The sequence below is a fragment of the Saccopteryx bilineata genome, chromosome 3 (assembly GCF_036850765.1).
Source record: "Saccopteryx bilineata isolate mSacBil1 chromosome 3, mSacBil1_pri_phased_curated, whole genome shotgun sequence".
Taxonomy (NCBI): Eukaryota; Metazoa; Chordata; class Mammalia; order Chiroptera; family Emballonuridae; genus Saccopteryx; species Saccopteryx bilineata.
In genome coordinates, this window is record NC_089492.1 from 179,949,272 (window position 1) to 179,971,866 (window position 22,595).

Consider the following 22,595-nt stretch of genomic DNA (forward strand, 5'->3'; position numbering starts at 1 on the left):
TCATAATTAAAATACCAAAGATAAGAGATAAAGAGAAAATATTAAAAGCTGCTAGACAAAAAAAGGCTATCACCTACAAAGGAACCCCCATAAGGATGACATCCGACTTCTCAACAGAAACACTTGAGGCCAGAAGAGAATGGCAAGACATATTCAAAGTAATGCAGAACAGGAGCCTACAACCAAGACTTCATTATCTAGCAAGGCTGTCGTTTAAAATTGAAGGAGAAATAAAATGCTTCCCAGACAAAAAAAGACTTCAAGAAATTCATTAAAACCAATGCTGCAAGAAATGTTAAGGGGCCTGTAGTAAACAGAACAAAGGGGGAAAAGAATATAGTAAAAGAGGAATGTAACTTTAAAGAATAAAATGGCAATAAACAACTACATATCAATAACTTTAAATGTAAATGGATTAAATGATCCAATCAAAAAACATAGGGTAGCTGAATGGAAAAGAAAACAGGACCTATACATATGCTGTCTATAGGAGACACACCTCAAAACAAAAGATACACATAGACTGAAAGTAAAAGGATGGAAAAAAATATTTCATGCAAATGGAAATGAAAAAAAAGCTGGGGTAGCAATACTTATATCTGACAAAATAGACTTTAAAACAAAAACTATAGTAAGGGATAAAGAAGGTCACTACATAATGATGAAAGGAGCAATCCAATAAGAAGAGATAACCATTATAAATATATATGCACTTAATATAGGAGCAACTAAATATATAAAGCAGATTTTCATGGACATAAAGGGAGGGATCAACAGCAATATTATAATAGTAGGGGATTTCAATACGCGACTAACATAAATGGATAGATCCTCAAGAAATAAAATTAACAAAGGAACAACAGAATTACGGGATACACTACATCAACTGCATTTAATGGATATCTTCAGAATCTTCTACCCTAAAGCAGCAGCATATACATTCTTTTCAAGTGCTCATGGTACATTTTCTAGCATACCACATATTAGGGCATAAAACGAGTCTCAACAAATTTAAGAAGATTGAAACCATATCAAGCATCTTCTCTGACCACAATGACATGAAACTAGAAATCAACTACAATAGAAAAACTAAAAAACACTCCAACACTTGGAAACTAAACAGCATGTTATTAAACAATGACTGGGTCAACACTGAGATCAAGGAAGAAATAAAAAACTTCCTTGAAACATAAAAATGTGCATACAACAACTCAAAATCTGTGGGATACAGCAAAAGCAGTCCTGAGAGGGAAGTTCATAGCATTACAGGCATACCTTAAGAAGCTAGAAAAAGCTCAAATAAACAACTTAATCCTGCAACTAAAAGAACTAGAACAAGAACAGCAAGTAAAGCCTAGAGGAAGTAGAAAGAAGGAAATAATAAAGATCAGAGCAGAAATAAATGACATAGAGACTAAAAAAATAAAAATGATCAATGTAACCAAGAGCTGGTTTTTTGAAAAAGTAAACAAGATCGATGAACCCTTAGCCAGACTCACCAAAAAAAAAAAAGAGGACTCAAATAAATAAAGTTAGAAATGAGAGTGGAAAAGTAACAACGGACACAGCAGAAATACAGAGGATTATAAGAAAATACTATGAAGAACTGTAAGCCAAAAAATTAGACAACCTAGGTGAAATGGACAAATTCCTTGAAAAATGTCATCTTTCAAAAATCAATCTGGTTTATATGGAACTATAAAAAACCCCGAATATTCAAAGCAATCCTAAGGAAAAAGAATGAAGCTGGGGGCATTACAATACCTGACTTCAAACTATATTATAGGGCCACGACAATCAAAACAGCATGGTATTGGCAGAAAAATAGACATTCAGACCAATGGAACAGAATAGAAAGCCCAGAAATAAAACCACATATATATGGTCAAATAATTTTTGATAAAGGGGCCAACAACACACAATGGAGAAAAGAAAGCCTCTTCAACAAATGGTGCTGGGAAAACTGGAAAGCCACATGCAAAAGAATGAAACTCGACTACAGCTTGTCCCCGTGTACTAAAGTTAATTCAAAATGGCTCAAAGACCTAAATATAAGACCTGAAACAATAAAGTACATAGAAGAAGACATAGGTACTAAATTCATGGACCTGGGTTTTAAAGAGCATTTTATGAATTTGACTCCAAAGGCAAGAGAAGTGAAGGCAAAGATAAATGAATGGGACTACATCAGACTAAAAAGTTTTTGCTCAGCAAGAGAAACTGAAAACAAAATAAATAGACAGCCAACTAAATGGGAAATGTTATTTTCAAACAACAGCTCAGATAAGGGCGTAATATCCAAAATTTACAAAGAACTCATAAAACTCAACAACAAACAAACAATCCAATAAAAAAATGGGAAGAGGACATGAACAGACACTTCTCCCAGGAAGAAATACAAATGGCCAACAGATATATGAAAAGATGCTCATCTTCTTTAGTTATTAGAGAAATGCAAATCAAAACTGCAGTGAGATACCACCTCACACCTGTTAGATTAGCTATTATCAACAAGATAGGTAATAGCAAGTGTTGGAGAGGCTGTGGAGAAAAAGGAACTCTCATTCACTGTTGGTGGGACTGTAAAGTAGTACAACCATTATGGAAGAAACTATGGTGGTTCCTCAGAAAACTGAAAATAGAACTACCGTATGACCCAGCAATCCCTCTACTGGGTATATACCCCCAAAACTCAGAAACACTGATACGTAAAGACACATGTAGCCCCATGTTCATTGCAGCATTGTTCACAGTGGCCAAGACATGGAAACAACCAAAAAGCCCTTCAATAGAAGACTGGATAAAGAAGATGTGGCACATATACACTATGGAATACTACTCAGCCATAAGAAATGATGACATTGGATCATTTACAACAAAATGGTGGGAACTTGATAACATTATACGGACTGAAATAAGTAAATCAGAAAAAACCAAGAACTACATGATTTCATACATTGCTGGGACATAAAAATGAGACTAAGAGACATGGACAAGAGGGTGGTGGTTACCAGGAGTGGGGGGAGGGAGGACGTGGGAGGGAAGGAGGGAGAGGGGAAGGGGAAGGGTGAGGGGCACAAAGAAAACTAGATAGAGGGTGATGGAGGACAATCTGACTCTGGGCGACGGGTATGCAACGTAACTGAATGACAAGATAACCTGGACATGTTTTCTTTGAATATATGTACCCTGATTTATTAATATCACCCCATTAACATTAATAAAAAATTATTTTAAAAAATCAATCTGGAAGAATCAGAAAACCTAAACAGACCGATTACAACAAATGAGATCAAAACAGTTATCAATAAACTCCCAACAAACAAAAGCCCTGGGCCAGATGGCTTCACAGGCAAATTCTACCAAACATTCAAAGAAGAACTAACTCCTATCCTTCTCAAGCTATTTCAAAAAATTCAAGAGGAAGGAAGACTTTCAAGCTCCTGTTATGAGGCGAGCATAATTCTGATTGCAAAAGCAGGCAAAGACAACACAAAGAAAGAAAATTATAGGCCAGTGTCCCTGATGAATTTAGATGCTAAAATTCTCAACAAAATATTAGCAAACCAGATCCAGCAATATATAAAAAAAATCATACACCAGGATCAAGTGGGATTTATTCTGGGGAGACAAGGCTGGTACAATATTTGTAAATCAATCAATGTGATTCATCACATAAACAAAAGGAAGAACAAAAACTACATGATAATATCAATAGATGCAGAAAAAGCATTTGATAAAATCCAGCACCCATTTATGATCAAAACTCTCAGCAAAGTGGAAATACCTGTATTTCCTCATCATGATAAAGGCCATCTATGGCAGGCCCACAGCCAACATCATACTCAATGGGCAAAAGTTAAAAGCAATCCCCGTAAGATCAGGAACAAGGCATGGGTGCCCTCTTTCAACACTCTTATTCAATATAGTTCTGGAAGTCCTAGCCACAGCAATCAGACAAGAAGAAGAAATAAAGGCATCCAAATCGGAAAAGAAGAAGTAAAACTATCATTATTTGCTGATGACATGATACTGTACCTAGAAAACCCTAAAGTCTCAGTCAAAAGCTACTGGACCTGATAAATTGAGCAAGGTGGCAGGATATAAAATTAATACTAAGAAATCAGAGGCATTTGTATACACCAACAATGATCTGTCTGAAAGAGAAATTAAAAAAACAATCCCCTTCACTATTGCAACAAAAAAAAAATAAAATACCTAGGGAGTAAATTTAGCCAAGGAGATTAAAGACTTGTACTCAGAAAACTATAAAAGAAATCAAGAAAGATACAAACAAGTATCTGGTTCATGGTTAGGAAGAATAAACATCATTAAAATGTCCATATTACCCAAAGAAATTTATAAATTTGATGCAATACCAATTAAAATACCAAGAACATACTTCAAAGATATAAAACAAATATTACAAAAATTCATATGGAACCAAAAAAGAACACCAATAGCCTCAGCAATCTTGAAAAGGAAGAATAAAGTGGGAGGTATCACACTTCCTGATATCAAGTTATACTACAAGGCCATTGTTCTCAAAACAGCTTGGTACTGGCATAAGAACAGGCATATAGATCAATGGAACAGAACCCAGAACCCAGAAATAAACCCACACCTTTATGAACAATTGATATTTGACAAAGATGGTGACAGCATACAATGGGGTAAGGATAGCCTCTTTAGCAAATGGTGTTGGGAAAATTGGACAGCTACTAGACCACCAACTTACACCACTCACAAAAGAAACCCTCAAAATGGATAAAAGACTTAAATGTAAGTCATGAAACCATAAGCATCCTAGAGAAAAACATAGGCAGTAAGCTCTCTGACATCTCTCACAGCAATATATTTGCTGATTTATCTCCATGCACAAGAGAAATAAGGGACAGGATGAACAAATGGGACTATATCCAACTAAAAAGCTTTTGCACAGCTAAAGACAATATGAACAAAATAAAAAGGCAAACCACACAATGGGAGAACATATTCGACAATACGTCTGATAAGGGATTAATAACCAAAATTTATAAAGAACTTGTAGAACTCAACACTAGGAAGATAAACAGTCCAATCAAAAAATGGGCAGAAGAAATGAATAGACACTTCTCCAAAGAGGACACACAAATGGCCAATAGGCATAGGAAAAAATGCTGAACATCACTAATCATTAGAAAAATGCAAATTAAAACCACAATGAGATATCACCTCATACCAGTCAGAATGGCGCTCATCAATAAAACAACACAGAGTAAGTGCTGGCGAGGATGTGGAGAAAAGGGAACCCTCCTGCACTGCTGGTGGGAATGCAGACTGGTGCAGCCACTGTGGAAAACAGTATGGAGATTCCTTAAGAAATTAAAAATCGAACTGCCTTTTGACCCAGCCATCCCACTTTTAGGAATATACCCCAAGAACACCATAGCACAGTTTGAAAAGAAGAAATGCACCCCCATGTTTATGGCAGCATTGTTCACAATAGCAAAGATCTGGAAACAGCCCAAATGTCCATAAGTGGATGAGCGGATTAAAAAGCAGTGGTACATATACACAGTGGAACACTATGGGGCCACGAAAAAGAAGGAAATATTCTTTGCAACAACATGGATGGAACTGGAAACTATTATGTTGAGTGAAATAAGCCAGGCAGAGAAAAAAAATAACATATAACCTCACTCATATGAGGAATCCGACGAACATGAGGAGCGGAATAGAGACAGAGGCGGGATCAAAGGATCCAGAAGGAAAGCGGACAGAGGGAAAGGGGATGAGAGGGTGATAGGATGGGATGAGAGCAGGAAAGCATATCCTGGAGGGAAGGGGGGAGGGGGCTTTATAGGGAGGGGAACAGGGGGGATGAACACGGTGACATTAGAATCTATGTAAACACAATAAATTAATAAGAAAAATTTAAAAAGTGTTGTTCAATCCTGTCTCTGACTCTCCTCACTTTTCCCCCACATATGTCTCAACCTTCAAAACCCTAACTTCAGCCAACATGCCGCTGAATCTGCTCTCCGACGGTAACTAGAGACCCTTTGGTAGCATCTGACAGCGCTGCAGATGTGACTACCTAAGATGAGATCATCCTCTAATCCAATATGACTGACATTCTTATAAAAAGGAGACATGTGGATGCGAGACAGACATGCACACAGGGAGGACAGCATATGAAAATTGGAAGAATGGTGCCAAAAGCCAGGGACTGTTAGAAGCTCCAGTGGCCAGGGACAAAGCCTTCCCCGGAGCATTCATGGCCTTGCTGACACCTTGATCTTGGACTTCTGGCCTCCGATACTGCCAGACAATATATCCCTCTAGTTTAAGACCCCAGTTGGGGGCGATCCTCTCATTTTCTCAACGCTCCTTCCATGTCCCCCATCACGCTCCCTAGCACTCAGAGTTGTCACTGCCTAGAGTTCTTATTGACTGATGTGCCCGTCTCACTCACTGCAGAGTACTTGGGCAACAGGGCCTGCATCCCTGCTGTGACCCCAGTACCCGCTCATTTCCAAGCCCAGAGGCTGCCACTGGCTGAATGGCAACTGAAAGCAGGGCCCTCCGACTCTGAAACCCCCCACAACCCTCCCCCAGAGACTCTGCCTGGAGACTCACAGAGATGATGTGCCCCTTCAGGCCATGAGCAGAGTCCGCGCACTCGATCACAGCGCTCAGCTGGGGGTAGCCCACCCCTGTCTTGGTGCGGGTCGTGCATACAGAACCTGGAAGGAGGAGGGGGAGAGATGGTTAATGAATGGGCAGAATGGGACAGAAAGTAAGTCTCCATCACTGTCACACAGCCCTGCCCCAACCACTGCGGGTGAACCACGCATGGCAGAGGAGAGGTGCAAGGGATGGGTGGGGCTTCCCAGCGGCTCCATGGAGGTGGTTATAACCACACCAGCAAGCCAGCCAGCCATTCAGGTCCTCCTCACCGTCACCTGCTCACGTCTAAAACATGTTCCACCATATAACCTGCCACCATCACACTCCCGCTCCCATATAGGCTCCCCCTAATGGTCGAGCACTGACCCTCCACATTTAAACTCCCATTCCTTTCCACCTTTCTTCACTGTCCCACACAATCACACTGTACTTCCAGGGACAGCCTCCAGTCTTCCTGACCTTCAGCTTTTGTCAAATTACTAACTTCTCTATGCCTCAGGGTCTCACCTCTGAAATGACCTCACAGGGATGAGGTGGAAACTCAATGCCACAATCCCTTGGCCCGGGACCCAGCACTAACCCTATTCCTGTACCTCCACTCTCACTCACCTTTGTCCTCACAATGCCTCAGCCTGTTGTTTGTGATCTCACAGGCCACTTCCAACCCTGCCCAGAGTCCCCGTCCAGCCTTGGACTCAGAGGTGAGCCTCTATCTCAGGACCCACACCAGCAAACGAGATGCCTCCATCTTGACCTCTGTCTTCCCCACTGTCAACTCCAGTCCTGGCTGGCCACCTGCACTATCCCAGTTAGATCCTAGCCAAGTCATGTCAGAGCACCAGTATCGCCAGCACATCTCCTTGCTCAAGACCTGCTGTCACTCCCAGCAAGTGGGCAGCCCTGCTCCAAGATCACCCAAAACATGTCCACCCTCCTCTCCCATCCGCTTCCCCTACCGCTAACAACGCTCCAGCCACGCCGACCTCCCAGTGCCTCCTGCACAGCGAGTTTCTTCCCACCTCTGGGAATCTGTACACGATGTTCTCTCTATCCAAACACTGACCTCTGTGCCAAGCCCCGCTCCTGCCAACCCTTTCTCATCTTTCAGGCTTCCTCTTAACTGGCATTGCCTCAGGGAAGTTGTTCTTCACAGCACCCACTTCAAAGAAAGGCATTTAAATCATTATTTGTGCAAGAACCAAGGACCTATTTTCTCTGCTGGACAGTAAGCGCCATGGGTGTTCCTGGCTGAGAATAGAGGCCTGTACATAGGATGCTAGAAATAGTCACTGAGAGAACGAATGAGTCACCCCCATCCCTGTCTCTACTGCTTCACCACTCAATCAGTCCCTCCTGGTTGTCCTGTGGTGTCAATAATGGGGCACTCAGAAGCCCCATTATTGGAAACTAGGCCTGAACTCATCTTGTGCTCACCAGAACTGGGGTTAAGGTGCTCGAAGCTCCAGCCTCCTCTCCTGCTCCCCACCACCGCCAGTGGCTTCACAGCTTCCCACACGTCTCCTAGGTGTCTTTAGGGACAGGTTAAACAGACCATGTCTATATGCCCAGGCCTGGCTTCCCCAGGAACACAGGATGGGGGACCGCCTTCTCCTGCATCCATCCCATTGCAGGGCGGGATCCACCTCTATGTCCATCCTGACATGTCACTCACAGTCCTGGAGCCAATGGATGTCTCTCCCCACCCTCTGTTCCACACGTGCACTGTGTGTGAGGCAGATTCAGAACTTTAGAAGTTCTGGTTCTGGGTCAGAAGTGGCGCTGCTCCCTGCCTCCCACTCAATTGCTAGATCCTCAGGGGAAGGCAGGAGCTCAGCTGCAGTAGCTGGTCAGCACAGGTGAGGGACAGGTATGGGAATGGTTTTAAAAATATATTACAATCTTTACCATGAAATTTTTTAAATTTAGTTAAGGTTAGAGTTGTACATTTTGATGTAGACACTCCATGCATCTCCTCGGAGACCTCAGTCTTTTACTCAATCAGAGCAGTGAAAACCTTCTAAATCAGTTTCCCCTCTATACCTCTAGCTTCCAAGTCTGCTCTGAGGACGGCACCTACATGGGGGTCTGAGTTGGCAGGCCACAGGTGCACTCCGGACGGCGCCCCAGGCAGGCTCCTTCCCTGACCGTCATCGTGGGAGTGCTCTTGATTAACCCCCAGGCTGAAAGGAGAAACTGGGTACATATTTTCACCCATTTATGGGGGCATGGTGCCCCCTTATTTATGCTTTTTTCCAGTTCCTGGGAGTTGCTCAATAATGAACCTTTTTTTAATGCTGTCATTTAGATATACAATATTCTAATACTTCAGAGTATTTTTACTCTGAAGAATTTGTTAACGTCAACATACTCTCCAATCAGTTCCAAGAAGCGGCTCTAATACATCAGGCTCCAAGGGAGCCTCTTACTCTCTTCAGTCATGTCTGTTCTAAACAGACAGACTTGGGGTCACACAGGGACAGTGGGAGGACAGTCAGTTCTCAGGGGAAACAGAATGTATACACACAGGGCTGTGCATGACAAATCTGACCACAGCTGCGTGCTCAGGTTCCATGCAGAGCAGCTCCTGGAGGGCCGAGATGATGGCTCCCACCTGTGTCCTCTACCCCCCACCCTGCACCGTGGCCGCCAGAGACATGAGCACATATTTCTGATGAAACAGGGAAGTGGTGAGTGCCCCTGCCTTTGGAAAAGAGAGTCAGTCCTCCTAGTCTATTACTAGCCTGTTTGGCCTCATCCTTTCTTCGACTTTTCAACCACAGTGAAACCAGACCCTCAGTGAAAACCAGAGCTGTCTTTCCTGTTGCTCTGAGTGTGTTACAAACTGGCTTAGGTGAAAGGCAATATAAAAGCTCCATCTTGACAGTTTCCCTGTGTGTTAAAAGCTCAGGTGCTTGGACGCGTCCACAGGGCTCCTCTCCGCCAGGCTGGCGTCCCTCTCCCTCAGAGTGACCAGCGCACAGCCCAGTAGTGTCTCCTCCCAGCAGCGCTTCCCTTCACTCTTCTGATAATTTACAATTTGCTTTCTTTTCTGGTGATGTCTTTCAGGTAAGCAATATTTCTTTGTCTTTGCTGTGTTTTATTTCCAACTGAAAATGTGTATATTTTTTCCTTTCTCCCATTTCAGTGTCTGGTTAGTACTGAATGTGAAGGAAGAATTCAAGCACATGGAGGCTCGTGGGCAGGTGCGGCCAAAGAAATGGCAAACACCAACTGGCCCCGGACAAAATGGAGACACGAGGAGAGGGACAGAAAGGCTACGCCTAGTCCCCTCTCTCAAGATGCCAATGAGCTATCCTAGGAGAGAATGCCCAAGAGCAGCAGTTCTCAACCTGTGGGTCGCGACCCCAACAGGGTCGCCTAAAGCCATAGGAAAATACATAATGCATATCAGGTATTTACATTCCGAATCATAACTGTAGCAAAATTACAGTTATGAAGTAGCCACCAAAATTAGTTTTTGGTTTGAGGTCACCGCAACATGAGGAACTGTATTGCGGGGTCACGACATTAGAAAGGTTGAGAACCACTGCCCAAGAGGATGTGGGCAAAACCTAAGATGGGTGTGCATCAGGTGAGGAGCCAAAGGTGATAACCATCTGGGCCATGGATCAAGTTCAAATGCAGCCTCACGGCTGCACGCCTATCTGCAATGTTTGAGGTCCTTCAAATACTCACAGAAACTGTCCCATGGATTCTTCACCCCTCATCTTCCTCTTCAAGGTATACATGGTCATTAATGAAGTCTGCATTTCTCTCTTCCACAGTTACGTTCTGAAACCTGGACCTCACTTTCTGTCTATGTCCAAGTTCATTTGCAAGTTCCCTGGGGGCATCAGATAGCAACTCAATGGCATTACTGATAAGAAGCTCAGTGAGAGTTTCAAAAGAAATGGCCTTTGAACCTATGGATGGGTCACTTGAGGGCTCCCTTTGCCATCTGGCCATCTCCAGTGCCCATAAGCTCCAGACCCCATTCCTCTCCACACACACCCTCTGCTGTTCTCCCTGCCAGTCTTACCTGGTCCAACTCCCACTTTGATTATGTCTGCTCCAGAAAGAATCAGTTCTTCCACCATCTCTCCCGTTACCACATTCCCTGCCTGAGACAGAAAGAATACAGCTCTCGATCATGAACGAACCCTGGTGGTACAAAGATGAATAAGAAATGCCATACCTGGACACCAAGATGAGCATGTCCTGAAGCCACCAGGCAGCTGGGGAACCACAGAAACTGACCCCTGGAGACTAAATTTAGGTAAGGTACAGAACTCCATGATTTTAGAACTCTAGGACCTTTACAACTCTCGGACTTCAGGTCAGAACTTTTTGAATAGTTCAGCAATGGACAAAACAAAATCTTACAGAGAACCCACACACATAAACTAAGTAAGCAACACTTTTTCAGCTGATTAAAATCTTTACTGTTGGGCGTGAAATGCTTCACACATTGTAAAACCTTGAAGAACCTTTTTGGAGCCCCAGGGGCCAGAATTAAGAAACTACTGGTCATCTCACAGTCAGGAAGGTACCTGGGTATTCTGCCCCAGGGTCAGAAGTTCCCATCTAGACATAAAAGTGTAGATGAGTCCTCATGAACCAACAGCACTGAACCCTGCTCTGTTTGCAGAATGCAAAGCTGTGACCCTAAGGAAATACACCTAAGCCAGAAAGTGGCAGAATCTAACCACCAGGATGCCTCTGGGTTGGAAATAGCACAAGTTCTTTCACTGTAGGAGCCTGGGAGCTTAAAAATAGCCCTTTTTATTACAACTTACTGCCCTGTGGATTCTTCAGCTGGTGCACAGGAGACTTGGCGAGATGCCAGACTGGATTTTCACAACTGTGCAAAGCCTTATTTTGGGAAATGCATCCCTACTTATTCTTTTTTATTTTATTTTTCATTGAAGCCCACTGTCTTTTAACTGAATTGATTCCCAGAGGGAATTTTTATTTTTTAACCTAGACAAAATGACTTTTAACTTCGTATAAAAGGATCTTGGGTAAGGGCGAAAAGGAGAGCTCAAAGCTGCTTTAATTCAAATAGCATCTGACAATCAAAACTGAGAGATGGTCCAGAAAGAAGGCGAGAAAGTATCAGAACATAGTACATGATAAAGGTGGCCTTACAGGTCAGTGAGGAAAGGAACAATATTTCAACAAACCAAGCTGGGAAAGGTATCTTGAGGGAACAGGTATCGATTACTCATACTTTGCACTAAAATAACCTTTAGGTGGATTAGAGTTAAACTAAAAGTTTTATCCTCCCAGACTTAGAAGAAACCTTGAATACTTGTAATAAGCATAAAGGGGGGGGGGGGGGCAAACACAAATCTATCTACCTGAAAATAAAAAGTTTGTGTACATGTATTCAATAAAACACACAAACTCATACATACAATCAACAAAACTAAGACGCAAAACAGACTGGTAGAAAAAATGCCTGCAATTTTCACAATGAGTCCCTAACATTATAGGAGCTCTCCTCCCAAATTTATAAGAGAAATGTGAACACCTCATTGAGTAACTTAACTACCAAAAGGCATGAACAACCTAATGAAAGAAATAAAATTGGCCAATAAACAGTAAACTATTGAACCTCACTAAAAATCAATTTTAAATTATGATACCAGTGAGGTACTACTTTCATTGAATAAATAACCAGTGATTATAAATATAAAATACGAAAGAGAAAACAGACACTCTTTCTGCTGGTAGAATGTCTATTTTAGTACAAGCTGTCTCAAAAAGCAATATATCCACCTAGGAATATATCCAGCAAGTTTACTTTTGGAATTCTCTCCCAAGGAAATAAACAGAGATGAGGTCAAAGGGTTAACTACAAGGATGTTATTTATAATGATGCAAACTGCAAATATATTCCCCAAAATGCGAAGGGCTCAACAATCTCACGCCCATCCAAGTAATGCTTTTAAGCTTGGTTTTAATGGCCCAGGAAAATCCTTAAATGCTTTCCGTATAATTTAGGGGAGACGAAAGAAATTGTAAAATCTCCATTTTGTTAAAAAACACACATACACAAGTATATATGTATATAAAAATATACGCTAAAATGCTAACAGATTATGTGTAGGTGAAGGAATAATCTAATTTTTAATTTTATTTCCCCTTAAAATGTCCTGGATTTTATAGTAGAAACTGTATTACTTTTATTAAAGGATTTTTTTTTTGGTTTTTGGTGTTTTGTTTGTCTGTCTGTTTTAGCACAAGGACTAGCATGAACTCTATTCCCAAGAAAGAACTGAATAGGAACTTAGGAAACAAGATTTCCTGTTCTTCCTCATTGGATGACCTGCTAAAAAAATAAATTTTTAAAGTTTTAAAAATAAGACAAAAATAAATTCAGAAAAGAAAATAAATTAAAAAATAAAAAAAAGAAACTACTTTAAGCTCCCCACAAAGTTTCAATTTCAGTGTGGATTCCCCCCCTGCCCCAAGTCTGGTGCTGCCTACAAATCATTTTATTTCAAAGAGCCAACTTTCCATTAAAAAAAAAGAATTCAAGTCAGCTCAAGCTGGATGAGCCAGGTACAGCCACACACAGTCAGTTTAAAAGCAGGACGGTGATCCTGTTCCGGCAGCCCACTGAGGCTGGCGCAGGTGTGCCCGTCCCCCTCGGCTTCCTGCGCGGCTCCTTCACAGAGGTTAGGACGCGGTCACCAGAGAGCACTGCTGGGCAGGAAACCCAACTGCTTCTGACATGCCTCAAACATGGGAACAGCACAACGGGAACACTGGTGACGGGGGGAGGATGAGTGAGTTTCTACTTGAAGAAACAAAAAGCTGTTTATTCAAGTTTGAAATCAAGGGAAGAAATAACACGTAAGAACGAGTTCCCGGCAGGCTGAGGGCGCCCCTGCCTGGGCTGTGGTGGGCTGGGAGGGGGCGTGGACCAGGCCGGTTAGTGAGGAGCCTGCTTATCTTGGCCTGAAGCACCGTGTGTGAGCAGTGGATATGGACTGTCAGGATGGGACCCCACCCAGCAGCACGTCTGGCTGTCCCTCCAGTAGCTCACAAACAATCATTTTGGGGGCAGCCACCACAAAACGGAATGGAATCTACAGACCTTTATCTGGCACCAAAGCCAGCCAGGGCTCTGGGGCCCTCTGGGGGCCCTCCAGGGCTCTGCGGGTCCAGGGGGAGGATTAAGGTTTTGGTTACTGCTAGGGCTAAGACGGGGCTAGGACTTGGGTTAGAATTCCGGATAGGGATAGGGATAAATTCAGGGTTAGGGTTAAGGTTAGGCTTAAGTTTAGTGTCAGGTGTAGGGCCAGGGCTAGTGCCAGGTGTCAGTTTAGGTTTAGGAATTGGGCTAGAGCTAGATTTGTGTCAGGATCAGGGTTAGGATAGAGCTAGGGCTTAGGTTAGTATCAGGGTGAGGGCTGGAGGGCAACCTTCTCCCAGGGAGGCTGTGCCCTGTCAGCAAGGACTGCTGCTCCATTTAAGAAGGGTGAGGACCTCAGGAAGAGACATAAAAGCAACAACACTAACTTTCATGTACATTTATACCATTTAAAACAAGTCCTCTGGGCAAAATCCAAAACGCAAACTGTTTTGCCCCAATTTTTCTGTTTTTTCCTTAGACCTGCATAGCTATGGCAAAATAGTTCAGTAAAGACTGAGGTCGAACGATGGAACCTAATGCCAGTGCCCTGTGCCAAGCACATAGAAAACAACACCTGCTTGTAGGAACCAGGGAAGAGGAGAGGCTAGCAAGGCGACGACCACCGTTTATGGCACATTAACCTATTTACTATGTGACTCTCGGAAACAAACATCACCTGAATTTCTGAGGCCCTCATGGCTTCTACCCCAGTCCCAGTTCACGGCAGTCCCAGACAGAGGATGACAACAAAAACCAGGGAGCTCAGCCTGAGATGCGCTGTCAGCCATGACAAATCCCTTAACTTCCATGAGACACACCTATGTTAAGGCCTCCCTCAGCTGATACCTGCAAGGACCACGGGAGAGTGTGCACCCCTCTGGGAGAAGGTGCAGAGCAGAGCTTTCTCCTGTGGCTCAGAGCACGGTGCTGGAGAGAGAATGCAGACAGGCCGCTGAGCCAATGGCTACAGACGGAAAGGCCGAGGTCATGCCCACAGCTACCTGGGACCGCCCAGCAGTGACTGACCTGAACAGCATAGGTGTCACAGATGCATGTCCTTACAGGACCAGGGAGAGTCACCAGCACAAAAGCATTTCTCAGAACTAATGTGGGGACTTCTGTGTCCCAACAAGCCCAAGCTGGCACACGGGCTGGCTGCAATGTGTATAATGGGAAGATCACAGGGTCTGGGGGCAGGCTGCCTGGCTCCAAACCCCTGGCTCTGTGATCCTTTAAATGTCCCTTGAGCGAAGACTAAGTTTCACACTATTACATGTTGGTGCTATAATCCTTACTCAAGGATCTGTTATTATTAGGAAAAAAGTGTCTCATCCGTGCTAGTGCCTTTCTCTATAGCACCCAGAATGTAACCACTTATTTCATCCCTCCAATAGCCAGAACCCCTATGGGACCCTTCTCTGCCAAAAATGTCATCTAAGACTCCCTGCTTCTTCTTTACATTGGCAAGGCTTGCCCAAGGTGAAAAACAAGAAAAGACAAAACAGCCTGACCTGTGGTGGCACAGTGGATAAAGCGTCAACCTGGAAACGCTGAGGTTGTCAGTTCAAAACCTTGGGCTTGCCTGGTCAAGGCACATATGGGAGTTGATGCTTCCTGTTCCCCCCCCTCCCCTCTCTATAATGAATAAATAAAATCTTTAAAAATAATAATAATAATAAAAAAAAACAAGAAAAGGCTGCATATAGCTCTGGGGCGCACTGGGCAAAGGGAGACAAGCCCTGGATGCCGCCAGACACTGGAATCGCCAGCTTCTGCTAAGAACATTTCAGAGCACCCCTTCTGTTACCTGATTGTACAATCACAACGCTCAGCACCACATTATAGACCAGGGGTCCCCAAACTGCGGCCCCCTGAGGCCATTTATCCGGCCCCCACTGCACTTCCAGAAGGGGCACCTCTTTCATTGGTGGTCAGTGAAAGGAGCATAGTTCCCATTGAAATACTGGTCAGTTTGTTGATTTAAATTTACTTGTTCTTTATTTTAAATATTGTATTTGTTCCCATTTTGTTTTTTTGCTTTAAAATAAGATATGTGCAGTGTGCATAGGGATTTGTTCATAGTTTTTTTAATAGTCTGGCCCTCCAAAGGTCTGAGGGACAGTGAACTGGCCCCCTGTGTAAAAAGTTTGGGGACCCCTGTTATATACCTTTCAGTTCCGAAACATTGGACAAATGGTAATGCATCCTTACAATGCCTCCAAAAGCCATAAGAGAAATTGTATTTCCATAAACCGAGGATGCTAAGAGCACTGGAGGTTTCTAAATGAATCACAGATTTCAAGGGTTAGTGCAGGCAAAGAATGGCTTAGGAATAAACACCTACCTTGCCAAATTCTCCTGTTTATTGCTGGGGAACCAACAAGAAAAATGACAACAGAACCTGGGCCAGCGAGCAGGCACTTGATAGGCACTCATTGCTGGTGGCTGCCCAGAGGAACCCCACCCGGCCTCACTCCCCAGAGCAACCCCCAGGCTCTGCACTGGCAACAATCCCCCCTTTCCCTTATGCTACCAGCCTGCTCCCTTACTTCCTGCACCCCCTGTCCCTGGTGTTTGCCCGAGGGGTGGAACACAGGCTCTCTGGGCCCCACGACATGCAGCTTGCCCCAGCCCCAGCAGGGCCAGCGGTGAGTTACAGCTTGTGGCCAACTATTCAGAGCACACAAATGGAAGTTCTGGAGCTCCAGGGGATTGCTAATACCTGCTTTTTAAAAGAGCGGTGTGTACATTTTCTCCCTCTTCTTAAAACAAAAACAAATGCCTCGCATCCCATCCCCAATTATCAACATACAGCTGTGAACACTGCACTGTTTACAAAACATCTGACCCCACAGTAATTCCCTAGCCATTACCATCCTGACCTTCTTTCTAGAGGTGAGAAAAATGAAATTCAGAAATCTTGTGACTTGTCCAATGTGGCTCAGCTTCACTCAGCCACACCTCAGGGGCATGAAGTTAGTGCAGCGCTGGTCAAATGGCGTGCGAGCTGCAGCAGCAGGCACACTGGTGTGCTGCAAAATCTTTAAAGCATGCAATACCTGACTGTTTAGTCAGAGGCACTGACCTCTTCGCCCTGAGATTGTCAAACAGAAAAAAATGATATCAGCAAACACAACAATAGCTGCCCAGTGTGAATGAATCAAAATCACACATATGGTTTTTGTTCGGTCAGACAGGCAACCAGCAGCACAGCAGAGGCAGGAATGAGGGCTGGTCTGGGAAACAGTAGTAAAGATTTGTTCCAGGGTTGATGGGGCACTGTACAGCACACACAAAACTACGTGCGTGCTTCACAACACGCTCCTGAGCAGAGGAAGATACAAGAGAGGCATAGGATCACCGTTTATATGCGGTTCAAATACAGGCAACATTAAATGGCACTTTTTAGGAATGCCTCAATAGACTGTGGATCCAGAGACACATAGGAAGGGAATGAGCCAGAGTCAGGGCGTGGCTCCTGAGCACAGGGACACTGAAAGACTGCCATTTTATGACCATTAAATACCCATGTTTTATATGCTTTGCTGTGCGCAGATCATAGTGCACAATTTAATACAAGAATTACTAAATAAAAAAGCAAGTGGAGCTACTAAGTTGATTCTTTAAATCCATGTAATTTCTGATTCCTAAACCTTCCTTGCTAAAACTCTTACATCCAAAGACGCCAGTTGCAAAGACATAGCTTTTCAAGTTTCTTTGTCCCTTCTATCTCCAGGGCCATTAAAACACTGGAGGTAAAATGGAAATCTCTGGAAAGCTCTAGATCCCACCACCCCAGATGTCAACAGCCACCCTGGGGCTGCCTTATTTCCTAAACAAAAGACTCAAACAAATGGCTTTTCTCCTAGTCAACAAATATGATATCTGTCATGCTCTTTCTACCATTCAGCTGTTGTTTCATAGAATTCATGTTTAGTATCAAGTGCTATTCAGGGCTACCAGGTCCCAGCTGGGGAGAAGGGGCTTCTGCTCTCCCTGCAGTCCAGCTTTCTGTTCCCTTTTTCCTGAGAAAATGTTACCACAGACAGTTGGGAGGTCTAAGAGCCAGTTGGGGCCTCACGACTACCCACTCTTGGGTCTTGATAGAGGGTCATGTCATCACCCTCCCATCACCCTCCAGTGCAAGCATAAACAAGGTCAACCTCCTCAGAACCAGGAAGCAGAAAACTGGTCACAGGTATGCCTGGTGGAAGAAAGGAGCTTTATCATGAAAGTTAACAAGGATAGGGCACATTAACAAGCCTCAAGAGTAAACCTTGGCCTTTAAATTCAGAACAACCTAGCTTCAAATCCCAGCTTTACTGCTTAATGTTGCTGTGGCCTTGTAAAAATCCCAGAGTGTAAGAATAAAATAAGAACTGAATATTCCTCATCTGTGGTAAGTTTGGAACAACAGTTTTTACTCTTTACAGAGAGCTGTGAAGAAGAAGAAGAAGAAAAAACAAAACCAGAGGTAAACCTTCTGGAACACAGTAGGCACTCAGTAAATGGAATCTGTTATCAAAAAGCAAAACAAAACGACAACATCGGCAGCACTCTTAAAGAGGGTCAAGTGCATTTAGCCATTTCCCACCCAAGTTCTGACACAGTACAGCTGGCTGACCTTAAGACAATTCTTGACCCTTTCTTGTCATGTAATTGGAAAACACAGAGATACTTATTTTAAAACTTCTTGGAAATCCTTAACAGAAGAATTAACTCCATCAACAAAAATATTCCTGTCTCCTAACTTCCTGACAATGACAAAATGTGAGGATACATAAAATTTAAAAGGAGAGTTAGGTAGCTTATCTAGTGGTCAATCAATAATTGCCATGTTAAGACCAGTAAAAACACATAATTACAAGAGATTTCCCAAAAGCCCAAATTTAACCTTAAAGTTTCTAGTTCCTCTTTCTGAAAATCCATGCTTCCCAGCAATAACAAAAGTATATTCTAACTAGTAATTAGGAAACTACAAAAAAAAAAGGGCAGGAAAAGGTCAAGAATAAAGATCCTAGATAAAACAAGCACCAAATAATTTGCAATAGTTGACTACTGTGAAATGTTTACATCGCGATTCTAGCCTCACAGCAGAGGGGGACTGGGGCGTAGATGGCATAAGCATGTTACACTAAAACCCAGTTACAGTGGGTTTTTCATTTTTAAAACTTTGCTCCTTGGCTTTCCCTCCATGGGGCACACCTTTGCCTTCCCTCTTTCTCCGCCTCTGCCTTTCCCTCTCCTAAGCTCCAAGGGCCCTTCTCTTGTCTCTATAACTTGTTTCCCAACACTGGCCCACTTCTACTACCTTTGTAACTTTCTAAATAAACTCTTATAATTTGAAAAAAAAGTTTCCTCTTTGTTAAGCAGTGACTCAGACCTCTTTGTTTAATATCACGTGGTAAGAAACTGAAGATACTAAACAAAGATAAGGAGCCAACACTATGATGTTGATCTGGATTCTGTTTTTCACAGAGGAATAGCTCTCAGGTCTTCCATAGCTGCCTCTGCTTGTTCCAGTGATTTTTCAACCAGACTTCGAATAGGAAGGCACCAGAAGCTCTGAGGACTCTACAGAGCTCCCAACTCACTGAACAACTGTCTCTCTGCTTCCCCAACTACAGAAAGTTCCCCATACCTACCATAATGGTGTGTTCTGGAAATTTGGCACGGACAAGTTTCACGAATTCCACAAAATGCTCCGAATAGCCGTTGGCCACATCCAGGCAAATAAACTTAACCTGCGGCACAGCCTCCAGGATGCTGCTCATTTTTTCCAGATCATTCTTCCCACTGCCAGAACTCACGGCTATATGCTGTACCAAAAATAAACCACAAGGTGCAAGACAGGAGCAGTGAGTTTTCAGAAGTCAGACCTGCCTTCATCCAGTCTGCCTGTTCTGGGGACAGTGCCATGTCCCTCTGAGGTTACCCTGGTCACATGTCCACACAGCAGTGCTGCTCAAGAAATATCCAGCAGCAGAGATGAAGGAAATGTTTAACTAAGGTTCTTTTCTTCAACTAACTTCCCAACCCCCTTTTATTCCAATTCCTCTGACCAGGAAATAGACTGAGAAATAGCTAACTTGTTTACCAATCTCCCAGACCCCTTCGTCCGGTCACCAATCATTCCTTACCTAATTAATGATATCCCCTTGGTGCAGCTATTTAAACTAGCCAATCAGGAAAAAATAAGATTATACGGTCAACACTCCAGCCACTGGAGCAAGACCCAACATCCTAGGACCTGCGTTGGAGATAGAAACAGAACTTGCCCTCTGCCCGTGCGCTGGCTGGCTGGCTTTGAAAAGCAGCAGCACACCCTTCTGCAGAAGTTATTAAAGTTGCCTTGCTGAGGTATTTTGTCTCCATGAGGCTTGCTTAATTTCATTTCTAACAAGAGATAAAGGACATTTATTCATTAAATTAGCTAAACTTCACCTCTGCTATCATTCTTGCCCTTAAATTACATATATCCTTAACCCTAGCCCTCAGCCACAGAATCTTTCTAGTAAACAGTTTATTAAGTATTTCAGGAAACCCTGTCCTTGGCATTGTTTACTTTCCTCAAGCTTTCTATGTGGAATTCTGAATCACAGAACTGCTGGTGCGAACTCTCCTCTTCCTAGCATAGAAGAGAGGCAGGTAAATGAAGGCAAGGCCAGTCAACTTGGGCCTCCTTATGCCAATGCTGCGGCCATCACCCTGAGCATCTCACTTAGGGGATCAGGAGGAAGGAGGGAAAGAAGTCTCAACTCCCCTTATAAAAATTCTATTTTCATTTTTACTCCCAATGCAATACTAATACAACACGGAAATCATAACCTAAAGAGCTGCAGATCGCCGTGTTCCTATATTAAAAGGGTCAAGTGTCCCAAGGTACAAGAACAAAGGAGCCTGAAATGACCTTTCCAAATGCACTCAATTGTGTTTATAGCTGAAGCCACTGTACCTTGCTCTCTGGCACCTTCTCCCCCAACCTCCAGACCACCAGTGCCCTCCAACCCACCTGTCAGCAACTCTAAAAAGTGCTCTTTTGGGAAAAGACTTTGTTTTTAGAAATTTATGCCCTAGTGAAACCAAGCCACAGAATTGTGCCCATGGCATCTCACCTTTAAAAGAATATTATATGAACATTTGAACTTGTGTCTCTAAACCATAAGCCACAGAGGAGGGACATATTTCAATATCCTCCTTACTCTCAAAAAACATCTCAACAATGCAGCTACCACCCAGATACTGAGTGTAAGCTGCATGGTAACAGGATCCATGTTTATTCCAGTCTCCTGGATTTATTCCAGTTCCACTCCTCATTTTGACAGTCTGACCTGTGCAGCCCAATCCACACACTTTCCCCTCCCACAAGAGCTTTGCTATCTTTTTCCCTTCCCCCTTCATGTCTGTTTCAAGTTTGGCTTGTGGAAGCCAAGACTAGTTTTTATCAGTGCTACTGAGCTTTTAACATTTTCCCTTTCCAGAAAAATCAGTCTTTAATTTGGCAGTTAGTCAAATGATCAGACTTGGTCATGAACACCAAAGTTCCAACTAACCACACATTGCCCCAGGTTCACTGCCTTCCCAAATCCTCACAGACAGGGGAAGACAGTGAAAAGAGTCTAGTTTGTTTAAACACAATGTGGCAAAAATGATGGATTTGCTATTGAGCCAGACATGATCCCCAAACTACCTTCTCACTAATCAAACTCCACGTATAATTAAAAACAAACAAACAAACAGTGCAACCTCACAACCAGTGCAGCATGAAGCCACTTTGCAGTCGCAGGGACCTGATCCCGGAGGAGCGCGTCTAATGCAGAGTCCCGGGCTGGCACCAATACAGAACCACCCAACGTGCCAGGAAGAAAGTAAGGTGTGTTATATGGGACTTTTATTGATTTGCAAACTGCCCTTTTTGAAAAAAAAAAAAAAGATAACAGCTCTACTGAGATATCACATACCTTATAACTCATCCACTTAAAGTCCACAATTCAATGGTTTTTGGTCTATTCAGAGTGGTGCAACTATCATCACAAGCAATCTTAGAACATTTTCATCACCCCAGAAAGTAACTCTCATACCTTTCAGGCCCTACCTTCCAAAACTCCCAACCCCTCAAGCCTTAGGCAACCCCTAATCTACCTTCTGTCTCTACAGGTGTGCCTGTTCTTGATGTTTGATATAAGCAATCACGTGTGTGGCCTTTTTGTTGTCTGGCTTTTTCACTTAGAAATATGTTTTCTTTTTTTTTTTTAAAGATTTTATTTATCCATTTTTATTGGAGAGAGAGAGAGAGAGGAAAGAGATAGAACAGGGGAAGGAGCAGGAAGCATCAACTCCCATATGCACCCTGACCAGGCAAGCCCAGGGCTCCGAACAGGCGACCTCAGCATTCCAGGTTGACGCTTCATTCACTGCGCCACCATAGGTCAGGCAGAAATATGTTTCCAAGGTTCATCCCATTGTAACATATATCAGGACTTCATTCCTTTTTATAGTTGAATAATATTCCACTGTGTGGATAGACCAGTTTTCATGCATCCGTTGATGGATATCTGGCTTGTTTCTACCTTCTGGCTATTATGAATAATGCTGCTATGAACATCTCTGTACAGGTTGTTGTGTGGACGTGTTTTTATTTCTCTTGGGCCTCTACCTAGGACTGGAACTGATGAGTCATATGGTCAGCCTTACGTTTAACCTATTCAAGAAACTGCCAAACTGTTTACCAAAGCAGCTGCACCATTCTCCATTCCCAGCAGTAACACAGGAGGGTTAT

At 43.2% G+C, this 22,595-nt stretch overlaps 1 protein-coding gene across 2 annotated transcripts in view; it reads right to left on the minus strand.

Annotated features, from left to right (window-relative positions):
- The window catches only part of GMPR (guanosine monophosphate reductase), a 50,888-nt gene that overhangs the window by 18,581 nt on the left and 9,712 nt on the right, over window positions 1-22,595 (minus strand). The window contains exons 4-6 of one of the 2 annotated variants that reach the window (XM_066268336.1): window positions 19,462-19,635; window positions 10,712-10,793; window positions 6,622-6,728 (exon numbers count right to left, since the gene is read on the minus strand). In XM_066268336.1, coding sequence (XP_066124433.1) covers window positions 6,622-6,728; window positions 10,712-10,793; window positions 19,462-19,635 — 363 coding nt within the window. The remainder of the gene's footprint in view (window positions 1-6,621; window positions 6,729-10,711; window positions 10,794-19,461; window positions 19,636-22,595) is intronic. The other variant, XM_066268338.1, reaches the window with a different exon arrangement.